Source organism: Alligator sinensis, unplaced genomic scaffold (genome assembly GCF_000455745.1).
Source record: "Alligator sinensis unplaced genomic scaffold, ASM45574v1 scaffold134_1, whole genome shotgun sequence".
NCBI lineage: Eukaryota > Metazoa > Chordata > Crocodylia > Alligatoridae > Alligator > Alligator sinensis.
In genome coordinates, this window is record NW_005841920.1 from 1,492,402 (window position 1) to 1,511,327 (window position 18,926).

An 18,926-nucleotide genomic window follows, 5' to 3' on the forward strand; every position below is an offset into this window, starting at 1 on the left:
AAGTTCTTATGACCTTGATCTACCAGGATTTGTCTTCATTTAAGGACTGGGGCAGCTCCTGTGCCTTTTGTGAGTAGTATCATGTGGTCGGTCTTCCAAGGTAGCAGCTTCTGCAGGGCAAGAGATGCACGGTTGTGCATAGTCCACCTACCAGTACTCTAATATTTGGAAATAATTGTCCTGAACCCACTCCTATTGAGGTCCATTTCAAAATTCCCATCGACTTGAATGGTACAGGATCAGGCCCTGTCTCACCAAGAGTTCTCCTACATGCATCAAATAAGATGGGCAGCAAGAGATTTGAGGGACACACTTCTGTGCCTCAGCAATACTTGTTTTTTGCCACAAGTTGTTTCCTTTCAAGTGTCAGCAGTGGGCAGTCATAATGGTAGTGTCTCTTTGACACCTGAAGCGGCTATTTATATTTATATATAGTGCAAACTGAATGTATTGAAAAATCAAGCTATTATCTGAAGTCTAATACCTTAGCATTAGCAAACAATTAAGCTCTTATTTGCTCATTTGAGCAACATACTATCCAAAAATAAGATTTGTGTAGGTGCAGTGTAGCTCTTCCTATAATGGTCTCTATATACATTTAAAAAAAAAGATGCAGAGTTAATTTCTCTGCAGGTTTATTTTTTAACCAATTATAATATCTTTTTGTCCTTTAATTGGAAAATTCTTATTTCGCCCTAAGCCAGCATTTTTTTTTTTTTTTTTTCTTCAACTAGGGTACTGAGGGATCCTAGGATGCTGCCATATCTTTTGAAAGTTACCTTGAGGTGTGAGGAGATAAGCAGATGAGTGAAGGGTCAGGCTTGTCCCTGCCTGGCCAATCCCCTACCCCTACTTCCTAGCCCATCTGCAAGGAGTGGCTATAAATATACAAGTATTATTTATATAGTAATTATTATACTATACAGCCCTCCTTGTATATTGTGCATGTATAGTTTTTGAAATTGGGTGCCACTCAGTTCACAGAAGCTATGAAAGGGTGCCTCAAATCCAGTGAGGGGTGCTGCAGGTCCAAAAAGGATGAGAACCACTGCTGTAGGTAATGTAGAAATGGTTACTTTTCTTCTTTTAGATACCTAAGCTGGAATTGAAGCAGGGGTGTAGACAGTTGGTTACCAACCAACAACTTCTACCAATATTGGCAGGGGAAAAGGGAAGGGACATCTGAAAAGGAATTAGAACACACTACCATGGTTTTCTTCTTCAATTCAAACTGTCATTGGCCATGAAAATTGCTTTTAGTTGCCATCCTCAAAGCTTCATAAAACACCTCTAGGTAACATCTGCATAGTTATTATTCTTCTGTGTATACATTTCCTTATCCTTGTACATTAATGAACTAGCTGAAGTATGGTAGGCATTAGGGATTCTTAATTTTTATCCTATATATCATTTTGTAAGTTGATACTGGGATGGGAGAGTATTCTAGGGTAGATGAGAATGCTGGCAGGAAGACTAGAAAGGGTGGATAGAAGGGCCATGTGGTAGTGGAAACAACATATATGTTTAAAGGGCAAATTGAGAGGATTTTTATTTTTTCTTGTTCTGTTCTTTTCAGTTTATTAATGTAATCTTAAAATTAAGAAATGAGTCACATAACCCTGTGCATTTTCCACTCCTTGGATACTTTTGAACTGTCAAAGAAAACCCGAGCACTCATTTAATTTAGGCTTGTTTAAAATTCTAAAGTGTGTATTAAGGTTTTAGACCCCTGCTTCTTATAGGTAAACAGTTTAAATTTGAAGAGGATTCATCCTTACATCATCATAGTAACCACCAATTTTAAACTTGACTGGTTTATGATGTCATAAAATGTGTGTGTAAATTCTTAATTGTTTTTCTGTGCTATGTTTTTCTATATTTCAAGGATATCATAAGAAAATCATACAATTGTTTGTTGAAACTATTTAAAATATTGCTTTGAATTATACATTTAAGATCATTCCTTGTATTAAGTAACAACACTTTTTCTGATTTTGTATTTTAAAACTAGGTTTGCTTTCAGGACGGGTATATATGCTAATTATTATTATTTTGGGAGACTGAAGTTAGCAGAAACTCAGATAATTATCCTAGAGCTTGTTTCTGCAGAGTCCCATTATCCCTGAAGTTCTATCCCTTTCACGTATTGAACAAAGTAGCGCTTAGAAATAGCAGGTCTCTCCTCCCCCCCCCCCCCCCCCCCCCCCTCTCCCCCCGGACAACTGTATAAAAGCTCTCTTGTTTGGCTTTTAATATGGTGCAGTGGCCATAAAAGGTGAAAAAAGGTAATTTCTCCTTTTGACTGACCAGGTAATGCTTTGATTCCTTAAGTTTGCTGTCTTTCCATAAATCACTTGGATGAAGCAGATTCCAAAAGCATATAACCTTTAATGAGGGCACTGATTCAGTAGGCTATCACCCACTAGGATCTAACTTTAGGTGTGACTAACATCTCAGGAAATCACAATCGCTGTGGCAGGACAGAGAAAGACAGACTACTTCTTAAAATAACCGGTTAAGACTGAAGAGCTTTTGTTGAACTAACTGCCTGTGTGAAGCATGGAACACTAACCTATCATCAAAATGGTACATTCCATTTAAAAAACTAAATTACTGGCCACTGCACTTGCTGAAGTGTTCAAGTACGTTTCAAGCCCCAGATGAAGCACTTGGCAGTCATCTAGCCTGTAGGAAAGGTGGTATCAAACAGTGGCAAGGTTTGTAACAGCAATAAATTGTCTCAACTTAAATCCAAACACAAGGGCAAAAAAAGCATTCTGCTTAACTTCTTCCAACTGGAATTCCAAGAATAATAATGGAATCAAAATTACAAACCATATTGACAAGATCAGTCATAAAAGGTACTATCCTAGTTCTGGTCCATTTGTCTAGATATTTTCTGTCTGGTAACATAAGAACTGCCATGTATTGGGTCAGACCATAGGTCCATCCTACTCAGTAGCCTGTGTCACACATTGGCAGAGAGTGGATGCTGCAAGGGGGAGTGAACTGGGTATGACCAGAGGGGTTTTTTGTTTGTTTGTTTTTTTTCCCATTGTTCCTCTCACTTGCAGCCTTCAGCATTTAAAGTCTATAAGTTTTTGATCCAGAGGCTAACCTCTAACTCCCATGCGTATCGGTATCTCTTTTATCTTAGAATCATAGAAAATTAGGGTTGGGAGGGACCTTGGATGGTCATTTAGTCCAGCCTCCTGCTCAAAGCAGGATTATCCCCAACTAGATTGTCCCACTCAAGCCTTTGTCTATCTGGGGCTTAACCTCCAAAGATGGAGATTCCACAACCTCTCTGGGTAACCAGTTCTATGGGGCTGTGCAAAGCTTTGGTCGCTGACTTGATTCAGCAGAGATTTGGCCTGATTTGGTGGCTAAATCTCCAAATCGAATCGGGAGACCCTTTAATCTCTCTGAATCAAATTGGAACCCTCCAAACTGATTTGGAAAGATTTGATGATTTGGACATAGACACAGCTTTTTTTCTACATACCTCTAGGTACCAGGCAGCTCGTGAATGCTGCAATGGTGGGGTGGGTGGAGCGTCCCACAGGAGTGTGTGAGGGAGTTCCCAGCACACTTGGCAGCAGACCCAGAAATGGACCAGAAGCACTTCTGGGTCCACTGAGGAGTATGAGGAGGGGTGTGGGGGGGCCCCCTGAAGTTTGGTGACTGGTGCCTCGTGGGTCAGGGGGGGCACCTGGGGTCCCCCCTGTGGCTGATTGCTGAGCGAGGCAGGGGCGTAGGGCCCCTCTCCCATGCTCCTGTGGGATACTTCATCCGCCCTAGCATCACAATGTTCATGAGCAATGCCATCAAGATATGTAGAAAAAACATTTAAAGCTGTGTCTATGGCTGAATCGGCCGATTCTCCAAATCGGCATCAAATCTTCAAATTTGGATTCGGCCAGATTGATTCGATTCGTTGATTCGGATCACTGTCCCCAATTTGGGCTGAATCCGAATCCAAATCGAATACGACCCATTTCACACACCCCTACTATTCTAGTGTTTTACTACCCTTCTATTAAGAATGTTTTCCCCAATATGTAACCTAAACTTTCCTTACTGCAACTTGAAACCATTGCTCCTTGTTTGGTCATCTGCCATTACTGAGAGCAGTCTAGCTCCATCCCCTTTGGAACCAGCCTTCAGGTAGTTGAAGGCTGCTATTAAATCCTGCTCCTTCTCTTTTGCAGTCTAAATAAACCCAGTTCCCACAGCTGCTTCTCAGAAGTCATGTGCCTCAGCCCCCTCACCATTTTTGTTGTCTTCTGCTGGACTCTCTCCAATTTGTCCACATCCTTTCTGTGGTTGGGGGTCCAAAACTGGACACACTACTCCAGATGTGTTACGCTTGGTGAATCCAGGCTGACTGTTCCTAATCACTTTCTTCTCTTCCAAGTGCTTTGAAATGGATTCCTTGAGAGCCTTGGTTGAACATAACTCTTTTTTATTCATTCTGTGACTCTTTCTGAAACTAGGTAAATAAAAAGCATTGTATCCATAAAAAATGACAAGCTGATGTAGAGCTGAGTGTCAGCTGTTTGTTTATAATAGTGAAGGACAAAACTACTTACAGTCTTCTCCATGGTACATAAAATTTATATTGAACCTCAGATATGAGAGGACAGAACTGTACGAAAGTCTTTTGAAAAAATAGAGAGGTCTTCTCCTTGCCACTTGTTGGGATTTATCAAGGGAAGAACCAGGTTATAGGGCTCTCTCCTGGAATCTCTTGTCAGTTTGTCACCACAGCTAAGTAGCTGATAAGATCAAAGGTTGAGGATAGGCACAATAAAATTGCTTATCTCCAGAGTTAGGGAGAAAGAGTATCTCAGTGGTAAAAAATACCATATACTTCAAACCAATGTTTTAGGGATTGAAGAAAGGAGGAAATTATTTGATCGTATAGTAATTACACACACTGTAAACATCAAATAGTAGGGCTGTGTGAAGCTTTAGGTGGTGATTCGGTTCAGAGGAGATTCGGCCTGATTTTGGTGGCCAAAGCTCCAAATCCGAATCGAATGAGAGTTAATTGCATCTCATTAATTTCAAGTGTAGATGTGCCCAAAGCTGATATTAGTTTGATATGAAAGGTGACTGGCCAGATGAGGAAGAGCCTGGTTTTCATTGTTTATATCTAATATCTTATAGTGTTTCAGGCAGAAGGTAGGGTAGATTTGTACTTTAATGTTCCAACTAAATCAGAGATGCCTAGCTTGTAAGCAGCAGCTTGCTTCATTAGATACTGCTTATGAAAGCATATGCATCTGACTTAGTTAGTTTATAGCCACGTCTACATAAGACATGGAACCTATAATGAATAGGGAAGTAATGATAATAGTACAGCATGATGGTAGAATGACTGCACTTAGTACAATTCATGTATGAAAGAAGGCAGCAGTATTTTGCATATGTAGAGCTCTAGGGAGCAGAGACCTAGGGAAGGATATGCAATAGTTGAATCAATATATGCATAAAATAACCTATGCACATTTTAGCAGTGAGGTTTTTTCAAGACAGTAGAATACACAGGGATTGTTGTGGAGTTAGTGATAGGCATGTTTGCAGATGTGGAAATAGGAGGATTCAGTATTTAAAGATTGTGTCAGACACAATGGACAGTGGAAACAAACCAGGTGGTCCAAGTTGGGAAAGGAGCTGGAATTGTATAAGATGAATAGTAATGGACTGTAACACAGTAGCTCTGTTATAGTTTAGTCGGGTAGGACTTTCACAAACTATTGCTTGGCAGCTAGAGTGTGCTCAAGTCCTGTGTGATGATTTTCATGTTCTGGCAAAGAGTTGATCTGCCAGAAAGAAAAATCTGTTCAAATAATCAATTCTGACATGCTAAATTCACTGGAAGGATCTGTACCTTTGCATTAAAGGTGTATTTCTGGTTATTGATTTTTCTTGCAGTCTGGCAGAAGCCCAGTTGGCTCTTGAAGACACAAAGACCAAATCAGCCACTACCCTTTTGGCAGCAGAGGATGAAATTGTTCAGCTAAAAACAGCGTAAGAACAATCTGATGTAGGGGTGTTGTGGCAGCACAGCAGCATGCAAAGGCAAAACCTGGGATTTCCCTCTGTGTGTGTGTGTGTGTGTGTGTGTGTGTGTGTGTGTGTGTTTTATTTACAATTTTATAATGCTCAATATTCCTGTGCTTCTCCAAAAGTATGTGTGTAACTCCTCTTAACAACAGGATCAAACTGGAAAAGGCAAAGAATTGTAATGTGTTCATTGTTCCTTTTAAAACTTTGGCTGAATGACCCAGCTCACTTGTCTTCTAGGCTGTAGCAATTGGATAGGCTAGTGGAGATATATTTTTACAGCTTTGGCAGGGAGGGGGTGGGGGAAATAAATATCTCCCCCCCCCCCAATCCCCCAGCTGTCAGGACTTATTTAGGTGTGAATTTTGGTTTTAAACTCTGATTTTGCTCGGCATTGTCTGGAAATGTACCATCTCTGGGGATGATCCAAGGAAAATGAGGTGAAAAATAAATCTTCTGGTTTGGAGACTTCATGCTTTCTGTTAACAGCCAGCTGGTGGGAGCATTGGCTTTGTGTGTAGAGAGGTCCTAAGACTTAGCTGAAGTAGATTCAGTATGACAAGATTCATGCTTTGACTGACCTTCCTGTGCCCCTCTTTTTTTAGCTATAATGTACTTTAAAGCCAGCAGCTTGACAGTACTTGGATACAACAAGTGGAGCTGATATAAGAGAGAGGCTTTCACTGAAACCTCGGTTTGAATTCAGGTTGTAGACATTTTGTCCATAGCATGCTATTATGCTTTTCTTGGAAGTAACGTGTTCATGTTAGATAAAATATGTTTCAAGTTCCTTAAATTAAAATTTATGTATGTGGAGGGCCTCCAGGCTGGCTTTGCCAATTCTTTTTGTTGGGTGTGTGCTGAGGTGGTGGTGATCTTCTGTAATGTTCATGCCTCTGATTTTATAAATGCTCTTTTGGCTTCAAAGTGTAGTGGTTGTCCTTTAAAAGATACTGAGCTGGTTCAACATGGTGGCAGCTGACATAAGGAGGATTCCTTCCATTTCCCAAAGTCCTTAGAGGCAGATAGACCTTGTGGTCTAAATCCTGACCTGATGGTAGTGCCAATTTATTCATCTCACTCCCAGGCCAGTTTTATCTTTTCTCTGTCAGAAAAGAAGCCTTGACTTGAAGGTGAGTAAAATCCCTTCCAACAGGATATGAGCTTCTTGTGATATTTGGCTTTTCAACGAAGTGAGTTAATCACCCTTGTTAAGCAAAATACTAGTGTTTTACAGTTGAATTAGCAGCAGGACTTGAGAGTAGCTTCTAGTTACGTGGTAGGAGGGGCTGTAACTACCTCACTTCTCCCCTTCATTCAGGACAAACAGAGTACTCCTGAGAAGAAACCAGGCTATCTTTCTGTACTTTCCCCCTTGTCTGCTGAAGAAAGGTCAGAGGGAGTTACGATTCCAATATTTTGGGAGCGGTTGCCCTGCTGAATTTTGGAAACATTTATTTTACAAGAAATAGTAAAGAAGCAGTAAAAGAGGGTATATAAATATGTGTAGGTTTAATGGACACAGTATCTGCCACTATTTAAGAATTAGCACCTCCTTCTTTGTGGGACAGGGAGAGCTTCATTTAACAGCCTCAAGTAACATAATTATTCAGGCTCCCCCAGGGCCTTGCCAAAAAACTCCAGTAAAGAGAGGAAAAGGAGGACCTGAGATAAATAATAAAACAGCATAAACCCCTCTTCTTTTTTTAAGGTTTGAGTTTCTAATTAAACTGGCCTACACAGGACAAAGAATTACTTCTTTTTTTAGATTCCAGTCATCTAAAGTGCTACAAAGAGCACTCGAACCAACAGCAGACTCTTTCCAGTGCCTGAAGAAGGGTGTTTGTACCCAAAAGCTTGCAAAGAATGATTTTTCCAACTGTTTAGTCTAATAAAAGAATATCACATTTACTCAAAGAACCTTGCCTATAAAGATGTATAAAATTAACTAATACTTCCTCCCAAAGACGAGACTTGGAATACAAAGGCTCCTGCAATACTGTTTTTATGTCTTAAAGTAGCAGTTAAAGAAAAATAAAGAATTTGTGGTTTGCTTGGCAGTTTATTGCTAATGCTAGATTTCTAAGTGTCTTTTCCATAGAAGTCAAACTCCCCACCATTTTCACAAAGGTTTTTTTATATACAAATATCAGTTAATAAATAGATTCTTTACAGTTGTAGCAGGACTTCCTGTGACCGTCTTTATTCTTTGTGGTTAAGTCTGAAGGCTTCCCAAGCAAAGGAGGAGAGTGCTCTGAGGAATCTGGGCCGTCTGAATGACTATGAACAACAGATTCAAATATTGAAGGATGAAATTGCCATCCTGGGTGCTCAGAAATCTGTTCTTCAAAGCAGGTATGGACCTCAATCTGTTGAATCATTAACACAAAGTGAGGGAACTGAATAGTACATTAGGTTTTTTTTAAACTTTAATCTGATGATGGGTTGCTCCCAATGAATTATAATCTCCCATGTTAGAGCTGTTACAGAAGAGGAAGAGCGATGGTTGTTTTAGAATGAAATGCAAAAAACCCACTAAACATTCTCAACCTTTTATGAAGCAACATAAATGTTCCCATTCAATTTATTTCGATGCCCAAATGTTTTTAGTTCAGCCAATTATTTTGTTTCAGAAAATTTACCAAAGAGGACAGCCTTGCAGACTAAGCTATCTTTATGGATAACAGTTGGTTATTTCTTGTTGCAAGCCCCTTTGAACACTGCACTGTGCTGATACAAAACTGTTATTTACATGTTGATTTGCTTCAGTAGCCACTGTGCCTTGGAGATGGATGAGGCATACATTGCAAAAGATGTAGCATTTAAAACTGTTTCTCTAGAATGAAGTTACTAACTTTACACAGTATTAGGACTTAAAAGTTTATTGATTTGGTTTATGGTGTGGGTAGATGAACTGGTTACCACAAAGTAAAAGGTGGAGATTTGCCACACACTAGCTATGCTACAGAAACTTCCTATATGCATATGCTCTTAGTCTTTGGTAGATGAAAGCTAAGCCATGGTAGCTGAGCCACATAGGCAGTTATCATCCCTCCCTTTGCCACAAGATAACTAGTTTGTGTGTATCTGCCTTTAAAAATAAACTTGTAAGTTTTTATTGGTAAAAGTACTTTAAAACTATTTTTAATGGCACTGAGGCTAAGCATTGTACTTCTATAACAAAATTGGCATAAAAATATTTGCATCATAAATAGTTAAATTGGTACAACAGGCCAGCCCACAGTTCCTGAAAGCATCTCTCTCTTTCTCTCTCTCTCTCTCAGACTTGCACGGAGTCGCTCTCCTTCCCCCACGCGCACCCAGAGCAGGTCACCTAGTCCTCTTCCCTTGAGGAGTTGCTCCCCCGGCCGAGCCCGGCTCACAAATGCTTCACGTCATGCCCATCTAGTGGCCCGCTTCAATGAGATTTATACACAAGAACGCTTGGATGCACAGACCCTTTTAAGGACATATGTGGATGATCCAGAGATGGTGCAGAGGATAATATATGTTGCAGCTGTGGTATGAAATAAAACATAAACTGCATTTCTTTGAATATTTTTGCGAGAGGTATAGATTTTTTTTTTTTGAAAATCTGGATGGATTAAAATGCAATCAGATGTGAACGAATATTTCCATGATTCACACAAGGAAATATTTCACCTGATCTATTTTTTCCTTTTAGTTCCTCCCCCTGCCCCCCATTTTAATTACCCTTGATTTCATAACCTTTATATTTCCCTTAGAATAGCATAGTTACTAGCTCCGAGTCACAATGTCCATAGAGCAGATCACACTGCTTCATTTAAACTAATGTTTTTAAAGCCTAGTATTTCAAAAGGCTCAGACTTATCCATATAAAGCTTTTTGTGAGTTTTAACGGATCTGATCCTGAAAGTTGCTGAGTTCTCGTAGCTCATGTTTAGATCATTGAGAACCCTATGCATGCTCAACACTTCTCAGGATTGAATCTTGACAGCAAAAGTTGTTGTATGCATGCAAAGATTTTAATTTTTTTATAAAACTGTAATTGTCAATCAAATCACAGCATTAAGGTACAGTAGCAGACAATGTTCTGCTGTAAACATGTTACTCTATAGCACATAAAATTGCAAGCATTGAGCTCTGTTCAGTGGCATCTTTGAATGCAAAATCATTTCAGTACAAGGTTCTTTGGGTAGATGTGACATCTTTTATTAGGCCAACTAAATGGTTGGAAAAATGAGAGCACACATTACACCAGCAAACTCTCTATGCTTGAAGAAGGGTCTTTGTGCCTGAACTTGCAAAGAACAATTTTTCCAACTATTTAGTTGGCCTAATAAAAGATATCACATCTACCCAAAGAACCTTGTTTGCCTATGTCCTTAGACCAACACAGCTACAACCAACAACCCTAATGATTTCAGTACTTGATTTTAAGTGATGGAATCTTGTGGAAAAATAGAAGGTTTAGCTGAAAGCTGGAAGCATTGAAATCTATCTATCCTCTGGAATTTAAAATGTGGTTCATCTAAGAAACCCTCCCAAATAAGTACTATTTCTAAACTCTCGCTTTTTTTTTTTTTTTTGGTGGCATTTGATTCCCAGAGAACTGTAAAGATTATTAGCCAAAATGTATCCCTTGATCAATAGGGATACCCCAGACATGAGTTTAGAATATTATTTGAAAATCAAACTTTATCTTTTTGCTTACACAGTTTATGAATTTAACTGAATGTTTGTTTTAATATTTACAGGAGTCTTTCCATGCAGCAAAGATGGCCTTCAGACAGTTCAAACTGCGTGTGAGAAAGACTGTCTCTTTAAGTTACTCAGGCCCCGAGTCGCTTGAAGACATTGTCTTGGACTACATAGTTCGCCATGAGGATCTTTATGATGTTCAAACCACTGTCAATGTAAGAGAGAGGGAATGGTGTATCATTGTATTTCACTGTGTAATGGAGCTAAAATATTACATCTTTTAGGGTTAGTATTTCCTAACCCTAGTCACTGAAATAACCAATGACTGCATCTTTGGTGTTCTGTTTATCTTTTGCTAAAATGAGGGTGTATAAATGGCGGGGGGAAACAACAGGACTTCAGTTTAGGAGGGCCTATACCTGCTGGTCTGTAATTGCAAAGTGTGATAAACTCGGGTTCAATGTTATTAGTGAATTACTAAATACGTTGTTATGTTTGCTTTCAGGAAGTGATTCGTGCCATGAATATCAATCCTAAAATTTCATTCCCACCAGAAGTTGACTTCATTATAATCAGCAGTTTGATCCGGGAGTTGTGCCGTGTAGCTTTTTCAATGCAGACATTGATTCCTCCTGTGGATATTGCATTTGGTGCAGATGGAGAACTTTTTAATGAGTCTAAGTAAGGAGAACTTGGAAATATTCTATTATAGTCTTCTTAGGAGCTGGAGATTGAAAAGATGTATTCAGTCCAACACGTTTCTCTGCCTGTGCAGCCTATTTACATTAAGGTTTAAAGAAGAACTTTGATCATTTAGTTCAGGGGTGCTTAACTTCTGGCCTGCAGGCCAGATACGAACCATGGCATATAGCCTGTGGGGCTCCCTGTAGGCAGGAAATCTGGTGGTGGGGGAGCAGTGGCCATTAATATGGTCACTATCCCCATGCCATATTCCCAAGCCCAACCTTGTGTGTGGGGCTGGGCCAGTCTGCCACCCCTTCCCCCATGGGGCCAGGGCACGAACCCCACTCCTCTACTTCTGGATTGGGATTGGGCCACGCCCCCTTCCCACCCCACAAGACTGGGTTAGGGCCTGGCCAGGTCTCCTTTCCCCCACATAGCTGGGCCATACCTCTCTCTTCCTGTTGGGGCTGGGCCATGCCCCCTTCCCCTATGGGGCTGGGTTGGGGCCTGGCTATGTCCCTTCCCCCCCTGCAGGGCTGGGCCATGCCTCGTTTCCTTTCCATGGGACAGGGACAAGCTACCTTTCCCTGTGGGACTGCATTGGGACCAGCCTGTCCCCTGCACCCTTTTACTGTAATATCTTTTGCATAATCGTTGTTTGACCAAGAGTTCTAGGATGATATAATAAACATCAGATTATCAGAACACTGTTCTGCCTTTTCAGTCAATGACGAAAGGGCTCCAAATATGCTATAAGATAACCTAATGTGCCTCCGATGTGAAGTAATTATAATGACACTTTTAATATTGGTAGACAATATGCTGTTAGCCTAAATGACTCTTTCATAAGCATATTACTTTATACATACTGTTACAGAAGAATTATTTTTTACATGTAGCATGGAGATATTGCTTAAAGACTTCTATAAGCGAATATAAAATTTTGGTTCTTTCAAGTGTATACGCTACTTCCAGTCACCAATGGGTTTTCAGGCATTTATCCAGATATCTTTTCTGTGTTTGAGCAGGTACCGCCACAGCTATGACTCTGATTTCACAGCCCCGTTGGTGGCCTACCATGTATGGCCTGCTCTGTTGGAAAATGATACCATAATTGTGAAGGGAGAAGCAGTTACAAAGAGAGGTGCTTTGGTAGGTATTCTTAGACTTGTGAAAAGAAGTCATCCTATTAAAATTCCCAGACAATTCTGGTTGGGATTTGTAATTGTTAAGGCCTACTCTGTTGCCCATCTTTGTAAAGCTTAGAGCACAAATAAGTTTTGCAGGATTGGAGGCTTCATTAGGGAGATTAGCTCATTCACATTCTTAGCCTTGTCTTTAGCTGAGCAAAGCGAACCTGCTTCCAAATTTAGCTTCAGTGAATGTTCCTATTTTAATATAGATTTGTGTCGTGCTCTGTTTTGTTGTAGTGGTCTTCCAGGAGCAGAAGCCGCAGCCGTAGCATGAGCCCTGTGCTATCTCGTCGAGCAACCCCCAGCCGAACATTGGTACCGTACATTACATCAATCATTTTATACTCAGAATGAAGGGGACATTTCACATACCATATGTATATGCTGAAATTTGGAAACAAGCACTCCAGTGAGCTGGCTTGCACGGCATGAAGAAAATAAAACATAATCCTTGCAAAGTGCTATTTATGCACATCTATTTCTTTAGGGTGCAAAAAATAGGTGAGAGTGTTACTATTTTTGTCAGACATGACATTTTTAATGGAACTTCCCCAACATTTTTTCCTTATATCTGACCAAGTGTAGACCAATTAAAGTATGTATTGTTGATCTTAATGCTTGCTTTGATTACAAGAGGGGAAATTCTCTCTCCATGTAATGTTGCTCTGACCAGTTTTGCAAGCCTCTACTGTTTCCAAGTTCAAGGCTCTCTAAATAACTAATTACACTACTGTGGGGGGCTGTGTTTAAAGCCCCCCACAGTACATAAATATAGCACATTGTCTCTTCCTCTTGGAACTAGGAATCTAAATTTGTCCCCTAATCCAGGGAAGTGACAAACTGGGGAGGTGCAGAATGGAACAGCTGAGGCCAAATAATGTTCTGTGAATTCTCGGCAAAGATCTGCCCACAGCATGGTTAAGCAATTATTTGTTATACTTATAAAATTGTGGCTCTTGTGTTTTTTTTGCATGTCTGTCTGTGTATCTATCCAGACCAGAAATGTGATATAAATATCAAGTTTTACCAAATATTGATATCAAGAGTGAGTCTTGGCAAACTCACTCTTTGTGGCCATCGTAAGAGAAGAATCAAAGTAACGTATTTATTAAGTTCAGCTTCCCTTGGCAACCAATGGAATGGCATTGATGTAGTACACCAGGAAACATTTTCTGAATGTTGACAGATTCTTTCATGCCTGCCTAGAGTGTAGTCCCTTTGGCTGAACTTGATCATGTCATTTATTTTGTTTCTGTTTCTTTTGCAGTTATCTCGAAGTCGCAGCCCTTCCCCATTAAGGAGCGGAAGCCCAAGTAAGTGGGCATATTCAGTACATAATGACTCTTGGTTTTAACATTAAGTTCTTAAAAGACTGAGTAAAGAGAGAAAATAACACACTGTGAGCTGTTGTCTCTGATATACTTGACCAAGCTGGGCTTGAAAAAGGAGTAGCCCTTTACTGTTTTACTGTATAAAAAGCTGATGCCTCTTGTGGAGAGCAGTGGTTCTCAACCTTTTTTGTATCGGAGCCCATCTGTAAACATAGATGGCCAGTCCCAACCCAGTGCCCTCTACCCCCAGCCCCGAGTGTGTGGGGCAAGGGGTGGGTGTGTGGGGCAGATAGGTGGTATGGGGGGGCAGGGGAAGCCCCAAGCAGCCCCTTGAAGGCTGGAACTCTGAGAGCCTGCAAGGGAAAAGCTGCGGTTTCCCATGTTTTTCCCCTTTAAAGGAGAATCCATTTTTAAAGTGTGTGGCTTCATATTTAAAGCTTGTTCATGACCCTTTCATATATTCTTGTGACCCATTTTTGGGGTCACAACCCATGGGTTGAGAAATGTTGGTGTAGGGGACAGTTTTTCTTTTTCCTTCCAAACCCTTATCACAATGTGCTCCTATAGCTGGTTGCTTATATGCCATGTCCAGGTAAGCACCTAACACTGCCCTTCAGAGCTGTCTCAGTAAATTAAATTTGGCACCTTTTCCATGAAAGAACCAGTTGACTACATGCCTATCGGCTGTGAACCTGTCAAACTCTAAATGGACTGGCTAACTGACAAGGGCAAGATAAGTCCAGTAAGGCTAATGCAGGCCTGTCTTGAATCCATTCAGTGTCAATGCCTAGAAAAACAGACCTCCTGAAATGTGTGTTTTTCTCCAATAGGACTTTAAATTAACTGGATATGTTTCTGTGGTTCTGTACATCTGGATCAGCCAACTTCAGTGGTGCCACCTTCTCTTCCAAGAGTACCTCATATCTCTCAATACTGTGAAAGGCAGTTTGTCACTCCAAGTGGAGGGTTAAATGTTGTTTCTGCTTTAGTGTGTTTTTATAACTTAGGAGGTTTATTTAGCACTGGACAAACTCATTCAATCAATTTGATAAAAGAAAAAAATGCACACTTAGGATCTGTGGATAAGATATTAAACAGCTCCAAGGAACCCATGATGAAATACAACAACAGGTATATAGGTTCTGACACTGTTTTTACCTCATGTATCCGAATTTATCTTAGTAGGTCACTAAACATCAGTTAAGTCATGAACATGACAGCATATTGAGATTAGCTGGTACTTGAAAACAGTATCATTAAATGGTGCTTATTTACGTATCTCACATTAATTGGGTAGCATCATTTTAAGTCATTGATGTATCTAATGACAGTAGCTTGAGTTTTTTCTAAATAAGATACAATAGTCACACACAACAGGTATAAACTACCAGTATTGAAGCAGAGTTAATGTGTTACATGAAGTGATATGCTGCTTTCTGCCTGGAAGTCACTGCACTTGTTAGAACCAATCTGTTACCGAAGAAAAGAATCTCACAAATGCTTGTGATTTGGACTTTATTAATATTTATGAAGCATGTCATTGAATATTCTGAAGTGTGAAATACTCTTCTAATATCTCTTCCAATGCCCACAGAACAAGACTATTAGAGCATTCATTTGAACACTGTTATGAAAACTTGACAAACCAGTACGCTATCTATTAACTCATTATTTTGATTTCAAAATGTAATGTTTCTTTTTTTTTTGCCATTTTTAAGATTTCTTATCCAGTTGTAAAGGTTCATGTTAACATCAACATTTATGTTTCCAAAAAAACTGATTTTCTTTCTTCTCTCCTGAACCTCATCTGTAGGGCTAGCCTTAAATGCAAGCAACACAAGTGACTGCTTGGGGCCTTGCATTTTCCCATGGGAACATAGGATTTGCCCTAATAGATCTGACCATTAATTCTCCAAGTCCATATCTGGCTTCAGTCCAGTACCTGATGCTTCAGAGGAAAGTAGAAATTTTCCAAAACACACTTCCCCATTTATGGAATATAAATGGATGCAGGGAGAAGTTTCTTCCTGTGACAGTCAGCTTCTGCCCCAAAACCTGAGAGAACTATAACAAAATCCATATTTGCATATATTATTAGTCATGAAATTTTACCCTTTTTAAAATACTGAATGACACTAATTAACTCCATGGCTGCTTCCAGAGGGCCTTGTGCAAAATTCTTACACATCTTTCCCTCCCCCCACACCCATTTCAGTAGTGTGAAGTCTTGCTTCAGGCTTTATAAACAATACTAGTTCAACTCAACTTAGCTATAAAGGACTTAACTGTGATGTCACAGCTGGTACTTGTGCCAATTCATCTTTGCTGGTTTTACACGGGTATAATTTCACCTTTGGTGAAGTGGCTATAGTAGAGTTAGCTTTGATTAACAGCAGGATACCTGATAGTTCACTGAAATCTTGTACATGCTGGATCATGTTCCAAGGTACTCCAAGCAAACCTTGGAACATAAAAGCCAAAGGGGCACATAAGCTTGTGGTTGGCCCTTTAGCTGCCTGTGAAAGGTACTGCATATGTGTCCTTGGAAAAGAAACATTAAAGCAATCTGCTCCCTCTTCTAAACTGAACAGGGCCTGTGGCTATCCTATGTACTTCCACATTAACCCTGTTGTTAATGTTTCTGTTTAAATGGCTTGATTTTTTGAGAGTTGCTGAGCACCTGAAACTCCCATTGAAATCAGTTATAGCTAGGCTCCTTATTCAGATGTCTAAACCTTTTGGATAGTACAGGATATAAGTTTAAACAACAATAATAAATATGGAGTTAGGTGCATACATTTAGACCAAGATTTTCAAAACTGGGCACCTAATTGGTTAAGATCACAAAATCGATAATGACGGAGGGTCAAAGAGAAGTGCTTTTGGTTTATTATTCTTTTTACAATATTATTTGACTTAACTGTGACATGTTGATTGTCAAGACACAGTAGATTTCAGATACCTGACACATCAGGGACTATAAAGAAGCAGATTTTGATTCCAATTATAAGAAAACCTAAATATCACACTGTGGAGGTACAAAAACACTTAATAGAATGAATCCTAGGATGGGATCACATGACTAAGCTATGTAACCCATCTAGAGAAAGACCTACTGCAAAAGAGCTAAGAGTACAATCAGAAACAAAGGTTTAAACCACTTTAAGACAATCTCATGGAGCTGTGCAGTGTTCGGCAGATGAGATAACTGAGAGCTCCCATCACAAGTCTCAAAGTAATAGTATGGTCTAGAAGAAGAAAAAGTACAAGCTAGCTGGGTTCTGCAGTGAGAAAGTAGCTTTGGTCATATCTTGGAAAATGTTTTGCAGCAGGCCATTGTCTACAAATAGAAAAACTAGAATCATAGAAATTAAGGGCTGGAAGGGCCCTTGAAAGACCATAGAGTTCAACCACCCCTGTTTTGGGCAGGAATACTGCTGAGATCAAATGATCCCAGCAAGGTGTCTGTCCAGTCTCCTCTTGAGGACTTCCAAGATTGGGGACTGTGCCACCTCCTTAGAAAGTGTATTCCAGATTCTGGTCACCCTTACTATAAAGTTCTTCCTTGCATCTAACCTGAAACTATCCTCTAATAGTTTATGGCCATTACTCTTTGTCCTCTCCTGGGGTGCCAAATTGTCACTGGCAATCATTAAATAAGATAATAGGCTTCCTAAACAGATTGTCCTTTAGAACCAATGGCCTTTAGCAAGGGGCACAATGATACTAAGAGTAATGATGTTTTGTTTTGGCCTTCTGTATGGGCCATTTATAGTACTTGAAATTAGGAAGTGGTAGGATAGAGGATTTGTAGTGAGAGGTTGGACATTAATAAGCTAAGTACTGCCCTTTATCCTTGGGCATGTCTCCTTCTGATACCAGCTGAGTTTACATGTGCTAATCAGGGTCAGTGTGTATTACTCCAGGTGATTAACTTGGATGTGCCTTATAAGAAGGGAGTTTGTAACTTTTTCACAAGTGCTGTTTCATCAGCAGATGGAAGAACCATCAAATGAGTTCGGTAGTATTTTAAAACCTTTAGTTAAACTAAGCAAATTCTTTATCACAGACTTGTGTAAATGCCACACTTGTAATTGTAACAATGTCATAACTGGTACAGCAGTGCAGAGCTTATAAGTGACATGATTTTTATATAATCACTAAGGTTTCTGCTATAAGATTGTTCCAACACAGTATTATTCATGATCTAAGTCAGGGGTGGTCAATCCCTGCCCTCCAGGCTAGGTCTGGCTTGTGGGGCTCCCTAACAGTCTGAAAATGTGGTGGCAGGGGAGCAACAGCAGTGTCGATTGCCACTCACTTGCTGCCAAATTCCCTAACCCCAGTGGGAGCCCCACTGGCCAGATAACATGGCTCTGAGCGCCAGATTGTGCCAGTGTGTGGCTGGATTTGGGTGTGCTGGATTGGGCTAGGACACAGCATAGGGTCTGTCTGCTGGTTGGATCCCACATACGGTTGGCATGCGAGCCCAAAATTGCTATCTGTCAAGCTGTGGCGCCAGAAGGTTGGGCACCGCTGATCTAAGTGATAATCCTATAATAGTGGGCCATACTTGCAGCTGATTCAGCCCTTTCATAATCTCACTGAGCTCAATGGGGGATGTTACAGGGTGCAAGTCAGCATCTCACTTGGACCAATGTGTTTGTGTGTGACAGTATGTTTTATTAAACCATTGTAATAGCTGAAGAATTTCTCCTACACATCATCACTTTCAAGGCTGATTTTTTTTTTTTTTTTTTTTTTTTTTTTTGTGTCTGAAGAAAAAAACACCAAATAGTCTAATATAACTTTTATAGCTTTATTATGACCTATTTCTGAGAAGATAACATCAAAATGTGGATCCTGCTACTTTCCTGCCTTACCCTGTACAACTGATCTTTACATATTCCAGAATATCACTGTAGGAGATATCAAGACTCTAATATTACTACCAAGTAGGGAA

The 18,926-nt window shown here is 40.0% G+C and overlaps 1 protein-coding gene across 1 annotated transcript in view; it reads left to right on the forward strand.

Moving 5' to 3' along the window:
• SPATA18 (spermatogenesis associated 18) overlaps window positions 1-18,733 on the forward strand; it is a 22,698-nt gene extending 3,965 nt beyond the window's left edge. Inside the window, exons 4-12 of the mRNA XM_006019015.3 lie at window positions 5,941-6,036; window positions 8,293-8,427; window positions 9,357-9,594; window positions 10,812-10,970; window positions 11,261-11,436; window positions 12,468-12,591; window positions 12,870-12,947; window positions 13,900-13,945; window positions 14,794-18,733. Of these exons, the coding sequence (XP_006019077.1) occupies window positions 5,941-6,036; window positions 8,293-8,427; window positions 9,357-9,594; window positions 10,812-10,970; window positions 11,261-11,436; window positions 12,468-12,591; window positions 12,870-12,947; window positions 13,900-13,945; window positions 14,794-14,801 (1,060 nt within the window). The 3' untranslated portion in view covers window positions 14,802-18,733. The remainder of the gene's footprint in view (window positions 1-5,940; window positions 6,037-8,292; window positions 8,428-9,356; window positions 9,595-10,811; window positions 10,971-11,260; window positions 11,437-12,467; window positions 12,592-12,869; window positions 12,948-13,899; window positions 13,946-14,793) is intronic.
• The last annotated feature ends 193 nt before the right edge of the window (window positions 18,734-18,926 follow it).